This window comes from Wyeomyia smithii, chromosome 3 (genome assembly GCF_029784165.1).
Source record: "Wyeomyia smithii strain HCP4-BCI-WySm-NY-G18 chromosome 3, ASM2978416v1, whole genome shotgun sequence".
Classification (NCBI taxonomy): Eukaryota; Metazoa; Arthropoda; class Insecta; order Diptera; family Culicidae; genus Wyeomyia; species Wyeomyia smithii.
Window position 1 is genome coordinate 143,269,478 of NC_073696.1, and position 25,779 is coordinate 143,295,256.

Genomic DNA, 25,779 nt, shown 5'->3' on the forward strand with positions numbered 1-25,779 from the left:
CGTGTGTACTAATTCCAATGGACGCGATGAACGGGGTTTCGAACATTCTTCGAAAGACAACTTCGTTTGTTTGCCCATTATACATGGTTCACATATACTTTGAGCACTGGTGAGACGAAAATTGTTATCGATTCCTTCGACCATATCACTTCTAATTAGTTTCAGCATACCAGCATTTCCTATATGGCCAAAACGACGATGCCATAGTGACAGCTTAGTTTCTGATTCACCAATCAAAGCAGACGGTACTTCAGTGACACTGACGTTCAGTTCGTACAACCGATTTTTGCGATCTGCGGTGCACACAATATTTCCGTTTCTAGTAATCCGCGCACAGTTGTTTCCAAAAACCACTTCCATTCCGCGTTCCGCTACTCGTTTGACGGAAAACAAATTTGCATACAAACCGGGTACAAACAGAACATTATAAACGGTACAGTTAAGTTTCTTGCCATTCACCATAGCTCTCATTTTCACATCACCAGCATATTTACTAACTAGCGATACACCCGATTTCGCCACATTAATTACCGTCGGTACATCAAGTTTTCGAACGTTCATGAGGCAGTTTCTTGTGTTTACCATATGCTCCGAAGCACCACTGTCAAGTACCCATCGAAAATCACTACTACCACTATACATAGCATCTCTCTCGGTGTTTACACTGAAAGCAAAATCATCACTGTCTGCTTCAGCATTGTGTGCTCCAGATCTGTTCTTCTTTGTTTTCTTCCGTTCTTCAGTTGAACGATTTGACCACTTGTTCGTTGGGCATTCTGCTCGTTTATGCCCTAATTTACCACAACTATGACACTTATAGAGAAATTTGCCACTCTTTCCAGCAAATGCCGTTCCCGGTTCTAGACCAGAATTTCCGCTATACTTGCGCTTTATGTCTTCACTAAGCAGTCGTGATTTTACAAATTCCATGGAGCACTGCTACACTGGAAGCGTTTCCAAAACGGTAATAAGATGTTCGTACGACTTTGGCATAGATTGCAATAAGAAAAACACTATCACTGGCTCGTCGAACTTCATTCCTGCCGACTCGAGCTCCCGAACAATCTTCTCAAACGATAGAATGTGCTCCTCTAACAAAGAAGAATCGCTATACTTTATTCCAGTTAGTTGTTTGAGCAGAAAAAATACACCAGAAACACCTTTCTGTTCAAAAGAATGCTGTAGTACTGTCAAAATTGCTTTTGGTGGCGTTTTACCACGGATATACTCGAGCTGAGAATCCGCCATCTTATGTATTGGGACAGATTTGCACTTCGCATCTTCCTGCTTTCGCCACTTTCGTTTCTCCTCTTTTACAAGTTTCATTTCTGCTGAATCCGTAATAAATTCCGGAAAGAAATCTTCCTCTTCAAGCGATTTTTCAATACAGTGCATCAAACCCAATTCTTCCAAGTATGCGTGCATACGAAAGCTCCACGTCGAGTAATTCTTTCCGTCGAACAAATAGACGCGCTGCGTGCGATCGTCCTCCATTGTTACATGCGGCACGTTCTATCCTATCTTTTTTTTTCCCGCGACAATTTTCTTGGCACAAACGACCGAACTTTATTTATTGCGTCGCTTGATCACTTGGCGCATATCGAGAACTCTTATTCCGAATAAAACAAATTTTTATAGCTATGCAAAAAAAGGCATGACTGAGCCAATAACCTGATAAAATAAAAAGCCGAACACGTCCGATATACACGCAGTCATAGATTTAATCAGACTTCCTGAAATCTCGCTCGCACAAAGAAGAGACAGTGTGCTTTGCGCTACAAGTCTCGTTTCTCATTCAGTCGCTTCGTGCTGTGTGCAGCGTGCGAGCGAGAAAACTTACCATTCGTACGAGCCATGTCTCGTCGCATGGGAATTTTTATTGCGACGTACACGAAGATATCTCGTCTCTCAACTTAACGAGTGCGGTGCATGGGCGTCGCGTACTTGAGACAGCTTGCGTGCAAATTCTCGTGAGCTCGTCTCGCGAGCTTGCCTCGCATGTTGCTTTGCGCTAATGGTGCGAGAAGGAAATTGATTTTGCGCAGAAGGAAACAGGCAGGGGATTTTATGTTGTTTTTCATTTACGGTGTTATAGCAGCATGCATCAAAACACCGTTAGAATTATCAATGATATAACCTAGTTTATTTATTTATCAATTCAAAATTCTGTGATTAATTCATCCGACTTTTGTTAACATGAATTAAGAACGTTTTGTTACTATACTTATTATGCTAACGGTACGAAAATGCACCGGATGCAGAGTGTTACGTTGGTTAACAGAAGTGTTCCTTTCGTCGGTTTAGATGTCATTGACTATCTTATGATAGAACTCTGTTTTGTAGTTCTAAGGATAAAAAATGTGGTTTGAAATTACAACATAAGTTTTTCGGGAGTTAAAAATAGTAAAACCATTGAAATTGTTTATATTTTCTAGTACATGTTGATGTTGGATAGAATTTTCGAATTGAGTACACTAAAGTCGCTTTTTATGCGGGGATACATGCCGCGTAAAAAACCGCGTAAATTCCGGAATCCGCGTAAAAAAAACCGCGTAAATTCTGCAATCCGAGTGAAGAGGAACCGAAATCCGCAAGAAAAAAAAAATACCGCGTAAATTCCGGAATCCACGTAAAAAAACCGCGTAAAAGCGACCTTAGTGTATAGATATTGCAAATCAAGTTCTGAAGGTTCGTGATAATCTGATCGTAGTAATATAGTTTTGTGAATTCTTCCGATTAATACACCTTCAGAAGGGTCTGACGGCATATATCGTATGTAGGTACGGTAGGCAGCCTATACACCAGAGAGACGCAGAGACACTCACCGTTAAGGTAACTGTCAACATCAAAACGGATAACGGCAATGCAAAATTATACAGCTCGCCCGTTTTGATGTTAACAGTTTCCTCAACGGTGAGTGCTTTGTCATTTCTCTAATATACAGTTTCACTAAGGTACAGTACGGGCGTCTCGCTCAGTTCGTAAAGCGATAAGACAACGTGTGGTGCGCCGCAGTCTCTTACCGAAGAAAAAGAAGAAAAGAAACCTCTCGTCGTTTCAGCGCGCGTACAGGAAGTCTGTGTACACGAGAAAGTCTCACGAGCTGTAGCGCACGAGCTGTATCAAGTATGTACAGTACGGGCGTCTCGCTCAGTTCGTAGTGCGATGAAACATCGCCTTGCGCATCGCAATCCGAACCGAAAGAGAAGCGAAAGAGCAACCTGCAAATTGCATGTGACGTGTCTCGTCTCGTCGCACATGCATGGAAATTCTACGAGCGAGAGAAAGATTTCTCTCGTCGCTTAAAAAAAAAGCGCGTGCACGGGAAGTCTGGATTTAATAGAGAGAATAAAAAAAACTTTTGTTTTATATATACATGTCAGGGTTAAACACCAGTCACAAACTACGTTACACGTTAGTCTGCTCCTCAACACATAGTCGTGATAGATTTCTACTGTCGTTTTCGTTTTTGCGGTGTAGCTACACCGCGGATTACACTTTTTCCTATAACTGTTTTTTTTTTCCTGGACAGTCGGCGGAAGAAACAGAGTGCAATTTTGAAGACACGAACACATTCACACGTATGTGTCAAACAGGGTTGATATTTGTTGACACTCTTGCGTGAAAGTGAAAAAAAAGCATCCATAAACGTTATTATTTTACAATCCTTTCAGAGTTCTCCCTTCCCGCTTTTTGCATGAAAGTGAACTGTCAAAACACCTCATTATATTTCATGCGATGGAAGCAAGACAACAAAATCAGTTTATCAGTTTACGAAGATTGTCAAGGGTTGAGTGGACTGTTTGTTTTTCTTTCTCGCTTTGAAGTGAAGATCATTTGGTTGGATTTGTCGTCAAATTCTATTCCGTAACCGTGAACGATGCGCGCGATCTATTTCATCTGAGTATAACAGCACGTTACTAGGACGAAAATCTAGTGTATATGAAAGAGTGCTGCGATCATTGGAAGTGAAAATTGAAAATGATTGGCTGTAATTTTCGAAGAATTTTGCTGGGGAAAATGACTTTTATCAGCACTGGTGTCAAAATCAAAAACAAATGTTTCAAAATCGGTTTGCTTTTGATTATTGTTCTTCGCGTGTCAAACATCAAGTTGGATTTCATTTTGTCAAAACATTTGCGAAATAGAGGAAATTTTTAAGCTTTTGGAATCAATTTCAAATTTTTCGTACGATAGCACAAACGCGACAAAAAGACAATGGCGATAATGACCAAAACAAACAAAGTGACAACTACCTCTAGTATTACGCACACCATTGCAACTGCTCGGAAAGTGATTTTTTTTCAGCTGCAAAGTGTAGTCGGGGACGGTATAGTCCTGCCGTAAAAACGAATTCGACATATGTTATAGTTCTATGAGATTTGGGAAACAATATTTAAAAAGTCGAAGGTATAACGTTATAAAAGCTATATAATAGATAGCTATGAAGTAGGCGCTACGAAGTAGAATCTTCCATCGTCCATACGAGTGAATTAAATTGTGGAGTTTAGCTCGCAGCAATTAAACAATCGCCGAAGTTTCGTCGTCTAAGAAAAATTGTTACAACTAGTTTGCAACTTAGGAAGAAAAAAATCGCGGCAGCTGTAGCGTACATCATATTAAAAAAAAAAAGAACCAAGAGAACCCGTAAATGTTGGGTGAAATCTTGGATTGTGCGGCTTGAGTGTTTCGGGATCCAGAAAAATCTTCTCCAGGAATTGGGAGATGAAGATCCGAAGTTTTTCCATAATTTACTGCGAATGAGCGAAACAGACTTCCGATATGAGCCGTTGCGGACCAGAGTGGTCTATGTGCAGGGCCGGATTTACGATTGTGGGGGCCCGGGGCCCAGTTATAGTGGGGGGCCCAAAATAAAACGAAACTGTTTTTTATCGTACGAGTTAAAAGCATTTATTTGCTATTGAAAAATTACCAAAAATTTATTAGAATTTTTTCTTAAGCTCTATTTAGAGTTCCAAGCGAAGTGAAAATCTCATACAACATGTTCATTTTTTCACGCTCGTGAAAAATGCAACCTGCAAAAAATTTCACTTCGCTTGGAACTGTAAACAAATTCGATCCAGCGAAATCGATGGTTGTGGATCTCATCTTTTTCACTTGGGTTTATTTCTTTCACGCATGCAAGCGCTAGTGAAAAAAGGAGCAGCAAGCGAAAACTTGCGTGCGTTTCTATTCTGTCAGTTGCAGCCAATTTTCACTTCGCTCGGAGTGTAAACTCGTGAGTTTCACTTCACTTAAACTGTTACCTGCAGGGTGGTGAATTACCTGCGTGTTCCACAAACGGGTTTTCACGACAGATTTCGCAAGCGAAAATTTACGCTTTTTCACTTGTCAAATTTTTCACTTCGCTTGGAACTGTAAACTATGCTTTACGAGTTTTTTTGCAGAAAACTTATTAATTAAATAATCAACATTCAACTTCTTCAGTATACTCGTACTCGAAACTTAATAATGCTAAGTTTGACTGCCTTTCATTCTTCACAGTCGCACGCAACCTATTTATAATAAGTTTCATCTTCAAGTTTTTTTCTTGTTCCCTGAAAAAAAAACTACCGCAATTTGAAAAAAAATGCTATCCACAGGCAAAAATTTGCACACAATTTGAGAAAGACGGCGCAAATATAAGACGACTCTGACAATAATAGAAACTAGGAAAAAACTACACACATCTGCAGGTCAATAAAATCTGCACAAGAGCTCAGAAAATCTGCATTTTGAAAAGCACATCTGGTATCCCTGATTCGGACAAGTAAGCAAAAGCAATGCATTAAAAAAACTTGTGGGTTATTTTCTTTCTTTGCTTTACCTCCCATGCGCGCTAAACCTCTAGAGTTAAAGTTTGGCCGACTGTCACTGAAAAGTTCCAATCAAACAGTCAACAGTTTTTTCATCATAGTTTTAACATTGCTGATGTTCGATTGGAACGAGTTTTGACAGTTCGATTGGCGCTTTTAGTGACAGTCGGCTAAACTTTAACTCTAGGCGTTTAATGCGCGCTGGTCCGATTCAAATGGTGTGTTAATGTGTGTCATTCCAAGAGAATCCAAGGTGAACTCTTATGGATGTAGTTGTGATATTGGCGCTCGCGAAAAAATAACACTGAAGGAAAGTGTCAGATTGAAATGGTCTGTTCAGATTTTCTTACTGTAAATCGAACTTTTGATTAAATCTCATTTTAAAGAGAAAAATCTTTTTGTCGATTTGTGGGGGCCCTAAAAATGTGGGGCCCCGGGGCCCCCCCATAAATCCGGCTCTGTCTATGTGCCATCGAGAAAATTGTTTAGGAGAAGCAATTTCGAAAAATCTCTGAATAAAATTGTGTTCAACGGATTCTTTCAAACAAAATGTTCTAATATAAAGGTTATGAAGTGGTTTGACATTGGGATACATAAAATTACCAGTTTCTTTGCGAAATCGGTGATTTTATCTCACTAATGTACATAGACCACTCTGACTTCATATATATTTTCCCTGGAATCCTCGAATCGTTTCGTAACAGAGTGGTCCATGTACACAAACCCGGTAAATGACAAAGAGAATGACGGTAAATCGTATAAAATGGCTAGTGTCACATGTTATATGATACATATAGTATGTCACATGTAAGATGTCACGTGTTACATTACATGTACCACAAGATATTACATATTACATAATATTTTACATGTTACATTTTTCGTGTTACATTACGTGTAACATGTTACATATCACGTGTGACATGTACAAAACAAGTGGCATGTTCCTTATCACATGTAATATGCTACATGTTACGTGTTACATTATAGTATTACATCGATCTATGTACATAGACCACTCTGTTCCGAAACAAAACGGCCATTCTGTTTCGGACGAATTTTCAACATGGAATGAATCAGCTTTAAAATTCGATTTTCCGAAATTTTCTTATTCTCCCAACTTCAGCTTCTTTAGTAGATGCGGTTTATGCAAAAAACTAATTTTTGAAAACAATGGTCCTTAGACCACTCTGTTCCGCAACGGCTCAAAAACAACTTGTCAATTGCAGGAGATAGCTACACATTTTTTATATATTTATTCCGGTTGGGTAGATCAACTGTGAGCAAAATAATAGCTGAAACCGTCGATGCAATTTATGCAACACTGAAGTAGGGACGTTGCGATACCACCGATACTAATACAGAATCGATCTTTCTACTTCCGTTTTACCAACGATACTTCATCAATATCGATACACACCTCTCAGTATCGAAAAGACTCAAAACAACACTGTAAAGAAGAACGAAGGAAGCAGAAACCTAGCTGTTACCTGTGCCATTTTGATGCATCGTATGCATGCATGCCATCTCATCGGTAATGCCAATTTAACAGAAATTTCTGTAGATTAACCTACGGGAACAATCCTTTTTACAGTCATGCAGATCCGAAGGTAAAATCAACAGAGCCATGCAAGCGGCTCTTTTCGAAAACAGGAACAATTATTAAGGAAAAGAGTAATCGACTTTCGACTAAGTTTCTGCAGAAGCTGGTGTTTCTAGATTCAGTAAATTTATAGACCATTTCACGAACTGACAGGTGTCACGTATTCTGCTGTTGATGTTGCTTTTACGTGCGTTATGTCAGCGGTTCCGAGCTTTCTGTCAAAATTTCATTCATAGATTGAGTTCAGAAACGTCTCGTGAAATGGTCTCTTTAAAGGGTTTCATTGAATTAAACGTTTTATCTTGAGGAATAAATAATAAAAAAGAATTATGACTTATAATTTGAATGAACTGGTATCGCACAACGATACACTTAGGTATCGATACGTTAGCCTCGATACTATCGGAATATCAGTACTTGCTTTCGATACAGGTATCGATCCTAAGTATCGATGTTCAATGGTATCGCAACGTCCCTACACTGAAGGACGAGTTCTTGAAGGTAATGATGGTGATGTGTTCTTGACATTTTCCAGTTATTGATATTTTTTATTTCTTTATGTGTGAATGAATTTTTTTTCGGATTTTGTAAAAAAAAATCAAGAATTCATTGTTTTCAGATGCCAACAACAGATGGAAAGCATGTTAACGTAAAAGCTCTAGCCAGAAGTGCAAGTGACTACTTCAACTACAAAAAGCAATTTAGCATTGTGCTCATGGCTCTAGTAGTTGCAAATTATGAATTCATTTATGTCAACATTGGTGCCGAAGGTGAGCAGAGCAATTCCACAAAAAAGGCATAATATTAATTTTTTTTTTAATTGCATTTTTATTAGCCTGAAACTTTGCAAAGATGTACCTATGGGCTAAAAAAGTCATAACGATATTCCGTGATTACGTTTTTTTAGGATTCAGAACGATTTGTTCTACAGGTGTCATGTTTTCGGCAAAATTGTAGGTAATAATTTTGACTTTCCAAAGAAAATCTACACCGCGAAAAAAATGTTGTCAAAGAAAAGAATCAAAAATTTTTAAAAATTCATTGTCTTAAAAAGCTTTTTTCCTAATAATTTATTGTGTTTCCCAAAATCTGCAACAGTTTAACCTAACAGTGATAGTTGTGCGATAGTGGAAAAACAGTGTTGAGCTAACCTTTTGTAGGAAAAAAATTATAAAATTAAAACAAGATCTCTCTATAATAATTAGTTTTAAATGTTATTTTCATTTTTTTGCCGAAAAGAAAATCTTTTTTCACGGTGTATATATCTTCGAAAAGTCAAAATGATTGTCTAAAACTTTGCCGGAAACATTACACCGATCAAACAAACCGTTCTGGTTCTCAAAAAATTTATAATCATCTATACCATTCCTACATAACTGAAATCTATAGCCTATAGGATGAAGTGACCAGACAGTCCTGCGTTAAAAATATCCCGCTTCGAAATGCGTCCCGCGGTCATCTAAAGTGTCCCACTCGCCTTCGAAAATTCCCGCGGTTTCAACAAAATTGAACTGGGACAGCATGCCAAATTGAAAATGGTCGATTAAAATGCTTGTTCGTTTTTTCATGGAATTGCACAGGTAGGATTAGCGATGGTGGTGTTTTCGCGGGCTGCTCTTTTGCCAGACCAATGTATAGAGACGAACTCCATCTACCATCACCGAGACCGCTTAATCTGAGAACGACACCATTCGTCATTCTGGCAGACAACGCATTTCCCCTACATAAACATATCATGAAACAGTATTCATTTAAAAATCAAACCGCCAAGGAGAGAATATTTAATTACAGGTTATTCCGAGGACGGAGAAGTGTGGAAAACGCCTTTGGCATTGCTTCGGCACGTTTCCGTATCCTGCAACGTACATCGGAATTTACTTCAAAAAGAGCGTCGAAAATTGTGAGCGTGGTGTGTGTTCTACACAATTTCTTGCTTTCCCGAGAAAGTTGCCATTTGTACGCCCCTATAGGAACTCACGATTCATTGGCTGGAACTGATGGAAGCTGGCGAAGAGAATCTGGAGAGAGCATTCTTGACGCAGAAGATCTGAACCTTATCGAAACACGGTGCTCCCACAGACCGTTATTATAAAAAACTGCACCAAAGAATCTGAGTACACCATTCGATTCGTTATGACGTCCAGAATCTCTGGTCAAAATTTCAAAATCGTCGTACGGTACAATTTTTAGTAATGCCCTTTTGAAGGTCGTAAAGTACAAAAAAGTGATATTAATACGACGAAATACTCAATGTCAAGCACGTTTTTCAGCCACAATGTTATGAAACAACTTCCAAAATAGTTTTTACACATTCCAAGTATTATATTTCAAGACATTAACAATTGGAGGAAAGATTTATTCGAAAACCCACAGTGCACAGTGGTCTAAATACGAAAAATCGTGATCGTTCTAGATTTGCCTATAAAAAATTGATTTTATGTACTCAATGTCTTCAGCAAAACTGTTTCATAGAACAAGGCCTTACTTTTGGCGTTTTTGGTTTTTCGATCAATCCACCTAACAGTTAGATAAAAAATATATTTTTTCTAATTTTCAATATACCGGAATGCTGTCTTCAGCAAAGTTGTGGAAAATTTTGAAAGAAAAACAATTGCTGATGTCCTATCTGTACGTTGAACACGACAAAATAGAGTTTTTTGTGGAACAACCCTTCTTAAAATCAGTTTTTTGTCTATAATTTCGTCTGTAATGGTCAAAACAAAGCAAAATGTTCTAAGAATTTATGCATTCAACTAATCTTCCCTCAAGACTTTGTAAAATTTATTGTATATATAGTAAGTTAAGTATAGTTAAGTATTAAACATTGAAATTTAGGTTTTTTAAAAACTAAGAATGAAAAACGGACTGTTCAACCTCGACTCCAGTCTAAGACTGATTTATTTAAAAGTAATTCACCTACAATAGACCCTAGCTTCTGAAGGAACTGCTGATCTAAGCTGTCTATCCAAGCGCGTGTTTCCAGGTACTTATGGTGCTCCGGAATGCGATGCGTCTGCTGATGGTGTTGTTGCTGTAGTTGTTGTTGCCGCCGGTGTGGGAAAAGCACATTCTGCATATTTGAGTTGCAGCGCCTTCAACTTAACGTGCCCTTCCTTATGAAATGAATCGTCCCGATTTATATGCTGGCTCGATTTTAATTTTTCGTCCTTAAACTGGTTATTTGGTGTCTTGTCAGTTTGAATCCTGATTGTTTGCTGAATATTTCGTGATTTTTTTTTGAGAATGACGGCCAGAATAACAAGTATTCCAATGCCAATACTTATGCTTGACGTTGTGATCGACGTATATGTCACAATATTGTTTCGGTTGGTGAAATCTTCTATCGTTTGACGATTGATGATGTGGATTTCATCTAGCTTATTAATTGGTTCAAAATGCAGCTCGTTTATAACGAGTCCATCTAGAGGCAAAACAATCATTGGCTCTGTTCTGACAAGTTCGATATTTTGGTATAATGAACCGTTTATATTGACAGAGCAATTATGATATTCAATCAGAAATGTTCCGGAGATATTTCTATTGTTGAGCCCGCAGGTTGACGATATTTTGAGAGAATCGGCTTGTTTGATCAAAGTATGATTACCGGTAAGTTGCACAATTTTAGTTAAACTGGCTTGTTCTCCAAAGGTACAATTCCCCGATAAACCTTGCAACAACTTTGAAAAGCAATCATCTCCAGTGTAATTCATCAGATTGCTGTGAGCACAGAGGTAATTTTGCTGTACGCGCTGGCATTCCGTGTTTATGAAATAGGTGGCTTCCGTGTTGAAAATGTGTGTTGGTGTTGGTAACTTCAAACTTTTGTTCCCTACTAGCAGTGGTTCTACAAAAACATGATTATAAACTGTGTTTTCAATTGAAGGGATTGATACAATAAAAATTATTTTTGTTATGAAATGCTGTTAACTGTAAAAAATCGTAAACTTCATCCGCACTGTCCAACACTAAACCTCTAGTTTTTTGATAGCAAACCCTTATTCGTCGGATGATAAGATATGTTTTGAAATTAACTTGAGCTTCGCTAGTTTTACGGATTCGAAAATTTCTTGTATATGGGATGTTAAATGATCAAGACTGAGATTAATTCTAAAAACCTCACTTATCAAAGAAAAGCTTCTTCTTGAGTCGATTTCGTTCTTTGCTGCCAATAACCTATCGGAAATTTGCTCCTGCTGTTGCTTTAGTTGGTTGATAATCAAATTGATTCTGTCTTGGAATAGATCATTAATTTTGATTTGCTCATTATTCTGGGTAATTAACATTTTGTTATTAATTTGAAGGTTGTGAATATGATGCGATATGAGAACGAGATCATTATTATCAAGATTTCCGGTGATTCTTTTGATTCCCCTTCCGACGAAGTTTAGCAGTCCTCGCTTTGACCTTTTCATGGGCAACATTTCTTGAACTAAATTGCGAGAACGGCGAAGCTTCGTTTTTAATAGTTCTGTGATTCCAGTGAGATTCCCGATCACCTCAGTTTTTTTGATATTCAAAAGTAACTTTTCAAAAATAGGCTCGTACCGATCGAGATCAATAATATGAAATATTTTATGCTCGCCCATTTCTAAAAAGCCACTACCATCTTGGTGGATGAAAAGACCTGGATTGAGATTAAGATTGGTTAGTTGTTTAGTCTGAGGAGTAATGCAAGCAATGGAGAAGAAAGCGATGAGAGCCAATAAAATTGCTGTTCGTGTCCTCATCTGAAGAGGAGAGAAGAACAATGTTAGATTTTTTTTTTTGATAAATTATTTTCGAATGCGGCGTAGTTTTGTTTTATGTTATGTCCGATTGTTGTGGTCGATGTAGGTCTGATTTTTGTTCTGGGTGACTTGCACAGGTGAAAATTGATCCTTGGTCTTGGCTCTGATACCTTGTATTCGGTTAAAAACGGTTTCACCAGGTTCTAATATTGGGGGAGTTTCTTTATCTTTGTTGTGGTATTGATGCTGTTGAGTTTGTGTCTTACTGATTTGTAATACTACTTTATCGTACAGCTTATTTCTAAGCTGTATGATAGCGGCCTCTCCTGACCATCTTGAATGCCGAAAAACACTTCTCTAGGCTTCAGATTCATCGAACTGTGTATGCTGTTGTTATACAATGTGCACGCTATTAAAAATATTTCTTTGGTAGGTAAGTCCTCGTATCTATGCTTGTTGCACCGGAATATCTCGCTCAGGATGGAATGGAACCGTTCCACTAAACCATTAGTTTGACTGTAATTTGAGGGTGTGAAATATTGTTGAATGTTCAGATCGTTTAGCATTCCTCTGATCTCTATTGATTTTAGTGCTGGTTCGTTATCTGAGACAATCAATTTTGGGGTGCCAAAAGTCGAGATATATATTAAAATTGCTTTTCGTAGGTCTGGAATAGATCTTGATTTGATTGGAATGAGAGGAGCGAACCTGGATAATTTGTCTATTACTGACAGAAATAAATTTGGCTGTGCTATGTAAATGTCCATGTGAGCAATGTCCAGCGGTTGTTTGGGAGTTGGTGTTTCTCCTAGCAGAATTTTATACGGCTTCCTTTCGTATTTTGATTTATTGCACACCTGGCACGTTATAACAAATTTTCTTATTTTCTGTTTCATTTTTGGGAAGAAGTATTGTCTTGAAATTTCGGCTTTATTTTCGCGAATTCCCCTGTGTGCTAGATCGTAAGTTTCCTATACGATGTCATTTTGCTCTTCAGATTTTTATAAGTCAGTTAATAGTTTTTGGGTTATTTTTATTTTAAATGTTTTGCATCTGCTGAAGTAATTCTTATAAACCACTGGCAGAGAAGGGATCAATTGTTCGGGACAAAGTATGCAATTTGTCTCATTCGGACTCATGTGTTCTCTAAAGATTCTAATCAAAGTTGGTACACCAAATATTGATTTGGTTATTGTTCTTCTGTGAACTCCAGGAAAAACTTCTTCATGTTCCTCCGAATCAGGACTGCCAATTTTCAAAATTATCTGATTGTGGAAATTATTTAGAGGTAACTCGGTGCATGCCACGAACTCCGAATCATCGATGTCTGCTGAATGAACCGAGTCTGCGTCAGAGCTGTCCTCATTAATATTAATTTCATTAATTCTTGATAAGGCGTCGGCAACGACATTTTGTTTGTCGGGACGGTGCCTTATATCAAAATCATATTCGGTTAATTGTAGGCACCATTTCACCAGCTTTGAGTTTGGTGTTTTCAAGTTAAGCGCGTACGTTAGAGGCTGGTGATCGGTGTAGAGCGTAAAGCGTCTACCAAATAGATAATAGAAAGTATTGTGTGGCCCAAACAATGGACAACAGTTCCTTTTCGATCGCTGAATAGTTTTCCTCGGACTTTGTTAATGTCCTTGAGGCGTAGCCAACGGGTCTGTCTTTTCCGTGAGAGCACGGTACCGAGTGCAAAGTTACTTGCGTCGGTAGTTAAAACAAAAGGTTTTTCGAAATCTGGGTATTGTAAGATATCACTTTGAGTGAGAATATTTTTGCAGATTTCGAATGCTTTCAAAAAGGTCGGTGTATGCTCCACTGTCTCTCCTTTACGTAATTGGGATGTAAGTGGTTTTGTGATTTTTGCAAAATCACGCACAAACCGCCTGTAATATCCTAGTATGCCCAAAAAACCTTTAAGTTGTTTTTGGTTTTTCGGTATTGGCCAGTTTCGAATCACGATGATCTTGTCTGGGTTTGGTTTAGCTCCTTTGTCAGTTACAATATGTTCTAATAACGCAACATCATTTTTCTAAAATTCACTTTTATCAAGTTGGATTTTTAAATTGACCCTTGTGAGAGCTTCAAAGATTTTATTGAGGTTATCAATATGCTCTTGCAATGAGGTCGAAAACACGATTATGTCGTCCATGTAAACTAGACAACATTTACCATTAAATTTCTAAGTACGTTATCCATCACTCGCTGGAAAGTGGCGGGTGCATTCTTAAGACCAAATGGCATTCGCAAATACTCATATAGTCCATGTTCAACTGAAAACGCGGTTTTCTGCACGTCATTTGGATGTACCTCGATCTGGTGAAATCCAGAAGCGAGATCCATTGTCGTGAAATATTGGCACCTGCCAAGCTTGTCAAGAATTTCTGTTATATTTGGGAGAGGGTATTTGTCAGCTGTGGTTTTTTCATTCAGCTTCTTATAGTCTACTACCAACCTCAACTTTTGTTCACCCGAGGCATCTGCCTTTTTTGGTACAATCCAAATCGGTGAGCACCAAGGTGATATACTGGGGCGAATAATACCCTGTGAAAGCATTTCTGATATCTGTCGTTGCACTTCTTGTTTGTGACAGTAGGGGTATCTGTAACTTTTGGCGTGAACTGGTAGCTCGTCGCTAGTTTCAATTCGGTGTTTGATCACATTTGCAAAACTCAGATCATTACCTTTGAGATAAAATACATTCTGATTTTTAGATATGATTTTGAGGAGGCCTTTCCTCTCTTCACTATTTAAATGATCAAGACGAAGCTGATTATACAGTTTCTGGTTAATGCTTGGATTGAAATCGTGACAATGACTATCACTATTTAAATCATAGCTTTCAAAATTATTCAAATCAACTGAAACTTCATCTGTGGAATTTATTTGGACATCCGTTTTACTTGTTTTTTTTTTTTAATAACAACGGTTGTATTATTGTGTTTTGAAGTATACAATCTTGGAATTATGTCGTCCGTTAAAGTAATAGGTGTGTCGACATAATAGTCACCATCATTAGCGTTAGTAATTAATTTTATTGTTTTATCTTCATATGGGGTTAGTTTTATTGAATTGTTGGGATATTTTTTCTGCATGATGATAATTTCGTTGCCAATCTGTAGCCTATTTTCTGATGTATTTGAAATAACATTTAAATTTCTCAACGTTTCGTAGCCAATAAGACCGTCGAAGAAATCATGAAATTTAAAAATATAAAAAACTTGTTTCGGCATCTGGTTCTAAGGAGAACTTCGAATGGATTCCATTTCACATATTCGTTAATTTTGAAAGCACCAGCCATATTTCTAACATTAAGTGCCTTCGTCGAAATTCTAAATTTTTCTTGTACGAGTATTGGAGAAATATAGTTTTTATTTGCTCCAGTATCAATAAGCAGGCGAACTATTCCTTTGATGGTGAGAATTTCGATGTACGGCAGGAAATTGTTTGTCAAATTTCTTGGTTGAACCTGGAAGCTAGTGAAAAATTTATATCTTCACATTCTGTTTCCGGTTCTTCAGTATTGGATTTTTCACTATTTTCCGTTTCGCAATTGTCATTGGAAGCCGTTTCATTGAATTCCGGGTAGTAAAAATTATTAAATAACAGGAGGGTTGTGTGCAAAGCCACGACCGCAAGGTTGAAGTAGAATACTTTTACGTGTCAGTCATTTTTTCTTGTAAATAAACGTTGACTAATCAGATCAATCGAATTCGCGAAAGATAATTGAGTACGTTTCGAGACACGGAGATTAAGTAAAATTTATAACTTTTACAAATATAAAAATGTGAATTAACTTATTAGAAAATATTAACTCTTCAATCAAGTTTTTATTTCATCCTGAAAAGGATAATTTGTTGTTCATTTTAGTATCACTGACAGTGTGAATGAAATATTCCTTGTGATAAAATAAATAGTGAAAAGCTGATTTAACACTCAAAACTAGACGGCTCACGTGTTGTCAAAATGAGTCAACTTTTCATTGAATGCATTTACTAGTGCTCACTATCGCACAGAGACTGCATTTCACTAAAGTGCCTCACTGCATCAGTCGCTATCGATGCTGAGATCCGCTGCAACTAGTGCACTCTTCATTGCTACGCCACAGCTGTGGCCGCTTTCCGCCATCGCTGTTATCCACTGCACTGTTAGTGCTGCTGCTAAGGAAGGACGACTGCTGTTGTCGCTGTCTAGAACTATTATGGGCGGCTTCGGCTGAAACAGACTCTTATATATGCCAAATATCATGTTTTAAATGGCAAGGTATCTGATTCTGTCGACCGTGCTTGGGAAGCAATCATATAACGACCAATCAGAGGTCGAATTTTTCGTTTTGACAAGGCTTGACTATTTTCAATAGTACAACAGTTTGAATAATAAAATTACAATTATCTTCTTTTGGGAAGAATCTTAGAAGATTTTCCAATCTATTACTGCAAGAACGAAGGAAATCCATCGAATAATAACCGATATATTAGCATTTGAAATTGGACATATTTTTCACTTTTTTCGGTTTTAGTTTTTTTATTTCACATCCCTATGTAGCCGAACTTCCTGAGAGAAGTATCCTACTTCAAAAAATCGTTTTGGTATGCATCTGGTGGTAGCATTTGCTGAAATTGTGTTAAAAGGTTGCCTGATGTAGATTGTTCGTGTACGTTAGGTCTGTATCTGCTCGCATTTTGCGGAGTTATCCTAATTCCAGAGTTTGATTTCGGCTCTTGTTTGATTGCAGGTGATGGATTTTGGAAATTTGGCCGTGGATGATTATATCTCATAAAATTGTTAGGCGGTTGACTATTGAATGGTGGGAATCTTGCAGGCTGCCTTTGAAATGGCCTTGGTTAGGCTATTGGAGATGAATAATTTTGAGTTTTTGCAGACGTAGTTGCTACTACGGGTTTCGTTTGCTCTTTACGTCTGTTAATAGCAGCTTCCTGCTCTAGCGCACTTTGATAGGCGGATGTTAGGTTTTTGGCTTTGCTAGTTCTAGTGAGTGCTGATAAGGAATCGTCTAATCCATCAACAAATGCGTTAGTCATAAGAGTTTCATACGTTCCCATGATTTGCTTTGCGCTAATGTTATCTTAGCGTTTATGTCAGCCAACAGGGACTGACACTGATGATAAAACATTGTTACATTTTGTGATCCCTGTTTCAAAGTCGGGATGGTAGAAAATAGGGTTGACAAATCCCGTTTATCTCCAAAGTATTCGATTAACGTTTTTTCATTTTATCCCATTTCAAAGGAGTGTGACTTGCACTAAGTGCATTGTCTGCTTTATCCGTTATTTTATCACGAATAATTCCTAACCAAACCGGTAACATTCGGAACCGATCGTCTAATGAAAGACAGCTTTTTGCTGCTTCTAATTTTTGCTCGACAGATGTAATCCATCGTGGCAAGGTTTTGGATTTCCATTATATTCTGGGATAAGTCTAATTAAATCTGGAATTCTAATACTATCGCCTCTAGCAGCTACTGCCACGTCATCGAGAGCGGGTGAATTTTGCAAAGCGACTACTGCTTGTACGGCAGCAAGTTCGCTGTTAGCGGCCTCAATTTGTTGAGTTTGCCTCTCTACGACGGCAATCAACGCATCTAATTGACGCTAAAGCTCCGCTGTGTTTCTGGTTTCCATTGCAATTATTGAAAATATAAGAATTCCTTGGACTCCACACGAACCACTGATATTCCTTCAGCGGCGGTTGCAAGCGCGAACAACTATTTCACTGAAACTTCACTATCCGGCACCGACTGCGCCAGTTAAGTATTAAACATTGAAATTTAGGTTTTTAAAATACTAAGAATGAAAAAAAAAGTAGGAGGGTGGTATTCAAGACACGACCGCATGACGTTGACTACCGTATTCTTATAAAAAAAAAATATTCCATTGAAGCCAATAGTAGAGGGAATTGCAACGCTTCTTTTACAAAACTTCTGTAACAAAATTTCGAGGCACCAAAAGGTACCAGTTGCCGATTATTCTCGTTTACTGGTTAGTCCGTCCAGAATTCCAGCCATTTTAGTATTTTGCAGTAGCCATTTATTACTAACAGCCACCAGCATAACGGGTGAAACCGGCACGAGATGACCGGTACTATTTTGTCTTTCCTCCTTTCAGCTACTAACACCTAGCGCTATCGTGAAATTAACATCAACACAAACATGCATTTTTGCAAGGTTTTTTCCGCTATCAGCAGCATTTGGTAAAACAGAAAATTCAATTAGCCGCTTCTGTAACAAAATTTCGAGGCACCAAAAGGGGCCAGGTGCCGAATATATTTTTGTTTTTGGTTAGTCCGTCCAGAATTCCAGCCATTTTAGTATTTTGCAGTGCCATTTATTACTAACAGCCACCAGCATAACGAGTAAAACCGGCACGAGATGACCGGTACTCTTGTCTATCCTCCTTTCAGCTGCTATCACCTAGCGACCGCATGTCGCTGGTGCAGTTTTGGAATCAAAATGATGGGGCGCCGGCCGCTGTCGTAAAATCAACACCAACAAACAGATGCATATTTGCAAGGTTTTATCCGCTAGCAGCAGCATTTTGTAATAAAACAGAAAATTCAATTAGCCGCTTCTGTAACAAAATTTCGAGGCACCAAAAGGGGCCAGGTGCCGAATATATCCATGTTTTTGGTCAGTCCGTCCAGAATTCTTTCAAGATAGCGTCCGTATGTAGCCGGTACGGTTTAGTAATGAAACTGATGGGGTGAAATGTTCGAACGGTACGTTTTATACCAAGGCTTCGTCAGATAAATAAAAAGAAGGAGGGACTACATTGGTGATGGAATGGTAAGGAAAAATTTTTCTTGAAAGCTGCGCCGGCCGCTGTCGTAATATTAACACCAACACAAACATGCATTTATGCAAGGTTTTTTCCGCTTGCAGCAGCATTTGGTAAAACAGAAAATTCAATTAGCCGCTTCTGTAACAAAATTTCAAGGCACCAAAAGGTGCCAGTTGCCGATTATAGTTTCCTTGTTAGTCCGTCCAGAATTCCAGCCATTTAAGTGTTTTGCAGTAGCCATTTACTACTAAAGCCACCAGCATAACGGGTGAAACCGGCACGAGATGACCGGTACTATTTTGTCTTTCCTCCTTTCAGCTGCTAACACCTAGCGCTGTTGTGAAATTAACATCAACATAAACATGCATTTTTGCAAGGTTTTTTTCGCTAACAGCAGCAATTGTAAAACATAAAATTCAACTAACCGCTTCTATTATAAAACTGCGAGGCACCAAAAGGTGCCAGTTGCCGATTTCTTGTTTACTGGTTTCCGTCCAGAATTCCAGCCATTTTAGTATTTTGCAGTAGCCACCAGCATCACGGGTCAAACCGGCACGAGATGACCGTTACTATTTTGTTTTTCCTCCTTTTAGCTGCTAACACCGAGCGTCCGTATGTATCCGGTACGGTTTAGTAGTGAAACTGATGGGGTGAAATGTTCGAACGATACGTTTTATACCAAGGCTTCGTCAGATAATTAGAAAGAAGGCGGGGCTACATAGATGATGGAATGGTAGAGACAATTGTTTCTTGAAAGCTGCGCCGGCCGCTGTCGTAATATTAACACCAACACAAACATGCATTTTTGCAAAGTTTTTTCCGCTAGCAGCAGCATTTGGTAAAACAGAAAATTCAATTAGCCGCTTCTGTACCAAAATTTTGAGGCAACAAAAGATGCCAGTTGCCGATTATAGTTTCCTGGTTAGTCCGTCCAGAATTCCAGCCATTCAAGTGTTTTGCAGTAGCCATTTACTACTAAAGCCACCAGCATAACGGGTGAAACCGGCACGAGATGACCGGTACTATTTTGTATTTCCTCCTTTCAGCTGCTATCACCTAGCGTCCGCATGTCACTGGTGCGGTTTTGGAATCAGAATTATGGGGCGCCGGCCGCTGTCGTAATATTAACACCAACAAAAAAATGCATATTTGCAAGGTTTTTTCCGCTAGCAGCAGCATAAACATCGGAAACAGAAAGTGACAACAACAATAACAACAAAGTCAGATCGATTGTATCCGTTAGTGTCGACTGTGCTTGGGAAGAGAGGTAGTGATTGGCTGCGCGGTATGATTTAGACAATCGATATTAATTACCAATTTTTCAATAGTGTATCTCAAACAAAAGTTTGTTTTTGTTACATAAATTTAACCGTAAAAGAATTTCTGATCGATTGATGCCAAAACCTCGGAAACCTAATTATAGATGACTGCAAAATAAGCGCTCAAAACCTGACCACTTTTCTCTGGTTTTCCCTGGTTGAATTACTAGATTTTCAAATTCAGGGGCCTAACTTCGATATAGACGTTAGTCAACGTCAAAACGGACTATTCAACCTCGACTCCAGTCTAAGACTGATTTATTTAAAAGTGATTCACCTACACTGGACCCTAGCTCCTGAACGAACTGCTGATCTAAGCTGTCTGTCCAAGCGCGTGTTTCCAGGTACTTATGGTGCTCCGGAATGCGATGCGTCTGCTGATGGTGTTGTTGTAGTAGTTGATGTTGCCGCCGGGGTGGGAAAAGCACATTTTTTTCCGTGTGGACTCATCACTGCGACCAGTGCTTAGATCTATTGTGATATTGCCCAGGTGTTTTCTGTACTCCGCATTTCATACTATTAGCAGTAACACTTTTGAAGTAAGTGATACGCTTATCATTCATATCAGTGCTTGTGTGTAATTACCTTTCCGTTTCAAGCTTACTGCTCTACTATACCGAGCCTCTGTCCATCCTAACAATATTTATTTATTTATTTATCGCCTAGTTACAATTCCCTGGAGAGAACTTTCATATGTTACTCACACCAGTTTTATTATAATATAGGGACTATGTTATGTTTAAAAATGTGAAATCCAGCTATGAAAAGGAACATATTCCGAAGACTGCTTGGACTCATTCACTTTTCTCAGAGATGAATAACTCGATTTCCACAAAATTAGTGTCAAATGAAAGGTCTAGCGGCCTCATAACACCCTATTGAATTTTACTTTAATCGAACTGTAACTTCGTCTGTAATGTACCGAAATGTGAAAATCACGAAACTTCATTATCTCAGAAACTACACAACCGATTTGATCAATATTATTATCAGATGAGCGGGCTAGTTAAGGGTCAACTGATAAATTATGATTGAACACGTGGTTTCAAAGTTTGGCTGCCCTATACGTTCCCATTTCATTTGATTATACTCGAACTTAAGCAACCGTTATGTATTAAATTGTTAATAAAACAACGCAAGTCTATTATCTCGAAGATTACATGACTTATGTGAACATAACTAGTGTCATACGAACGAGTCATCTCTCAAACTTACAAATAACAAACTACATAACAATTTGATATGTGGCTCAAAAGTTATGGAAAGAAAAGAAATTCTAAGACTATTGAAAACTATACCTGCTTTTATCGATATATGTGGCCTCAACATAATTTTAAGGTGGTATCGTACTATTTGAACGTTACAAATGCGTTGATTCCATGCGATGTATTTAAAATCTGCAAATGCACGACGAATCGGCCATAGGATATGATCAAAGACAAATAACAAATCGATTAAAATGCTCGACTTTTGGCTTCTGTACATCGCCTTAATTCTGAATATATTCATATTGGGTGGTATTCGGTCATTTTCAGCAGACTTTCTGGCATCAATCTGACACCGGAAATACCAATATTGGGAAGTATTTAGTTATTTTGGTTGTTTCCCAGGAACTAAAAGTGGTCGTCTTTAAATTCAAAATGATGTCCAGGGTCATTGTTTGGTTTCATTGCATCATCTCGATTACGGAAATATCCATTTTGAGTATTATTCGGTCATTTTTGACTGTTTCCTAGAAGTTGCCATTTAGCAATTTAAAATGATGTTTGAGGTCAATTGTTAGCTCCTTGGATCATTCGGGTTCCAGAGATACTCATATTGGATAGTATTTGTTTATTTTAGGCTGTTTTTTTTTCAAACCGGTAGTCGCCATCTTGGATTTCAAAATGGTATTTAAGATAATTTCTGGCCTATGAGCGTCAATTTGGTTGAAGAAACACCCATGTTAGGTGTTATTCGATCATTTTCGGCTGTTTCCCAGGAACCGTAAGTCGCCCGAGAATCTAAAATGGGGTTTGTGGTCGATTTCAGCTGCTGTGTATCATTCTAGATCCGTAGATACTCACGTTAGACAGAAATCGGCCATATTTGGCTTTTTCCAGAAACCATTGCCATCCTACAATTAATAATAGTGCCTGAGGTCAATTTTAAGTTTCTTGCAACATTCTGGCACCGGAGATACTCATATTGAGTGGTATTTGGTCACTTCGGGCTGCTTTTCAGAAACCGAAAGTCGTCATTTTGGACTTTGAAATTGTATGTGAAATCGATTTCTGTCAACTGGGCGTAATTTTAGTTACGAAAACATCCACACCGGAAGTCACCATCTTAAGATTCAAGATTGTGTCTGTGATCAATACTCATATTTAATTGGAATCGTCCATTTCAGGCCGTTTTCCAGAAACCGGAAGTTGCCATCTTACCATTCAAAATGTTGTCTGGAGTCGATTTGTGGCTCCAGTGCATTATTACTGTTCCGGAAATACCCATGTTGGGTGGTATTTGGTCGTTTTCCGCTGTTTTTCCGAAACCGGAAGTCGCCATTTTGGATTTCATAATGGCATTTGAAGAAAATTTCAATCGATTTTAGCTCCTGTGTATCATACTAGATCCGGATATTATTATATTGTGTGGAAATCAGCCATTTTTGGCTGTTTTCCAGAAACCGGAAGTTGCCATCTTAAAATCCAAAATGTTATCTGAGGTCGATTATGGAACACATTTGTTACCACTAAAAACATTTGACTGCCAAATATGGTTCCATTTAGTTGATTAGTTCTCGAGGTGTGCAGGAATTTGTGTTTCATTTGAATGAACATATTTGTTACCCCTTAAAACATCCACATGCCAAATTCGGTTTCATTTGCTTGGTTTGTTCTTGAGTTGTGCAGAAATTTATGTTTCATTTGTATGGGACCCCTCTCTGTCAAAAGAGTGTGAGGTCTCAAACTATCATAGGTACCTTTATCGGCATCAAAAACCCCTACATACAAATTTTCACGTCGATCGGTTCGGTAGTTTTCGAGCCTATTTTAATCAGACAGATAGACAGACAGACCGGATTGCATTTAAATATGTATAGATTACAACATCAATATTCTAGAGCCTAAAGAGTGAATATACATTTATTGGATTGAAGCATTCATGTAAATCTATTTAAACAAATAAAAGTTTGAATGAGAAAGGCTGGGTCTGACCGCTAGGTGGATTGATTTAGGTTTTGCCTTTCTCCTAGAAAGGTATAGCAATCACTTGCAAAACCGAAAGTATAAAAAGGCTCCAAAGGGCCGAATGGCATATATCACTCGACTCAGCTCGACGAGCTGAGCCTTTTTTGTATGTATGTGTGTGTGTATGTGCAGATTTTCATTCTCACTCACTTTTCTCAGAGATGGCTGGACCGATTTTCATGAAATTAATTGCAAATGAAAGGTCTAGTTGCCCCATAAGACCCTATAAAATTTCATTATAATCGGATTTTTAGCTTAGAGGTTATGTTTAAAAATGTAAAAATAATGAAACATCATTATCTCAAAAAGTACACAACCGATTTGAACAAAATTGATTTCAAATGAACGGGCTACCTTAAAAACCCTCAACTTCTGAATTTTATGAAGATTGAACATGTGGTTCAAAAGTTATGGAAAGAAACGTGTTCTGAAGACTGTTTATTCTCACTCATGTTTCTCAGAGATGGCTGGACCGATTTTCATAAAATCAGTGTCAAACGGAAGGTCTAGTTGCCCCATAAGACCCTATCGATTTGTTTTGCAATCGGACTGTTACTTTTCCTGTTATGTTTAAAAATGTGAAATTCAGCTATGAAAAGGAACATATTCCGAAGACTACTTAAACTCGGCCATTTTTGGCTGTTTTTTCTGCCAAAAATGGCCAATTTCCGTCTAACATGAGTATCTCCGGATCTGGAATGATACACTGCAGCTGAAATCGACCACAGACCCAATTTTGGATTCTAGGTTGGCGACCTCCGGTTCTTTGGAAACAGCCGAAAATGATCGAATAACACCCAATATGGTTGTTTCTCCAACCAGAAACCAGAAGTTGCCATCCTGCAACTCATGATGGTGTCTGAGGTCAATTTTTAGCTTCTTGCAACATTCTGGCTCCGAAGATACACATGTTGGGTGGTATTTGGTCACTTTGGGCTGTTTTTCAGAAACCGAAAGTCGTGATTTTGGACTTTAAAATTGCCTGTGAAAATTTCTATCATCTGGGAGTTATTCTGGTTCCGAAAACATTCATATTGCATGCTATTTGGTCATTTCCGGACGTTTGCAGACATCGGAAGCCACCATCTTAAAATTCACGATTGTGTCTGTCATCAATTTTTAGCTTCTGTGCATCTTGCTGGTACCGCAGATACATCATATAACTTCATTATCTCAGAAACTACACAACCGATTTGATCAATATTATTATCAGATGAGCGGGCTAGTTAAGGGTCAACTGATAAATTATGATTGAACACGTGGTTTCAAAGTTTGGCTGCCCTATACGTTCCCATTTCATTTGATTATACTCGAACTTAAGCAACCGTTATGTATTAAATTGTTAATAAAACAACGCAAGTCTATTATCTCGAAGATTACATGACTTATGTGAACATAACTAGTGTCATACGAACGAGTCATCTCTCAAACTTACAAATAACAAACTACATAACAATTTGATATGTGGCTCAAAAGTTATGGAAAGAAAAGAAATTCTAAGACTATTGAAAACTATACCTGCTTTTATCGATATATGTGGCCTCAACATAATTTTAAGGTGGTATCGTACTATTTGAACGTTACAAATGCGTTGATTCCATGCGATGTATTTAAAATCTGCAAATGCACGACGAATCGGCCATAGGATATGATCAAAGACAAATAACAAATCGATTAAAATGCTCGACTTTTGGCTTCTGTACATCGCCTTAATTCTGAATATATTCATATTGGGTGGTATTCGGTCATTTTCAGCAGACTTTCTGGCATCAATCTGACACCGGAAATACCAATATTGGGAAGTATTTAGTTATTTTGGTTGTTTCCCAGGAACTAAAAGTGGTCGTCTTTAAATTCAAAATGATGTCCAGGGTCATTGTTTGGTTTCATTGCATCATCTCGATTACGGAAATATCCATTTTGAGTATTATTCGGTCATTTTTGACTGTTTCCTAGAAGTTGCCATTTAGCAATTTAAAATGATGTTTGAGGTCAATTGTTAGCTCCTTGGATCATTCGGGTTCCAGAGATACTCATATTGGATAGTATTTGTTTATTTTAGGCTGTTTTTTTTCAAACCGGTAGTCGCCATCTTGGATTTCAAAATGGTATTTAAGATAATTTCTGGCCTATGAGCGTCAATTTGGTTGAAGAAACACCCATGTTAGGTGTTATTCGATCATTTTCGGCTGTTTCCCAGGAACCGTAAGTCGCCCGAGAATCTAAAATGGGGTTTGTGGTCGATTTCAGCTGCTGTGTATCATTCTAGATCCGTAGATAC

At 38.2% G+C, this 25,779-nt stretch overlaps 1 protein-coding gene across 1 annotated transcript; it reads left to right on the plus strand.

Annotated features, from left to right (window-relative positions):
* The first annotated feature begins 7,987 nt into the window (after window positions 1-7,987).
* On the plus strand, window positions 7,988-10,298 carry LOC129728629 (uncharacterized). Its single transcript, XM_055687081.1, has 2 exons — window positions 7,988-8,189; window positions 8,934-10,298. The coding sequence occupies exons 1-2, from the start codon at window positions 8,039-8,041 to the stop codon at window positions 9,509-9,511; spliced, it is 729 nt and encodes a 242-aa protein (XP_055543056.1). The 5' UTR covers window positions 7,988-8,038; the 3' UTR covers window positions 9,512-10,298.
* Window positions 10,299-25,779: the final 15,481 nt, after the last annotated feature.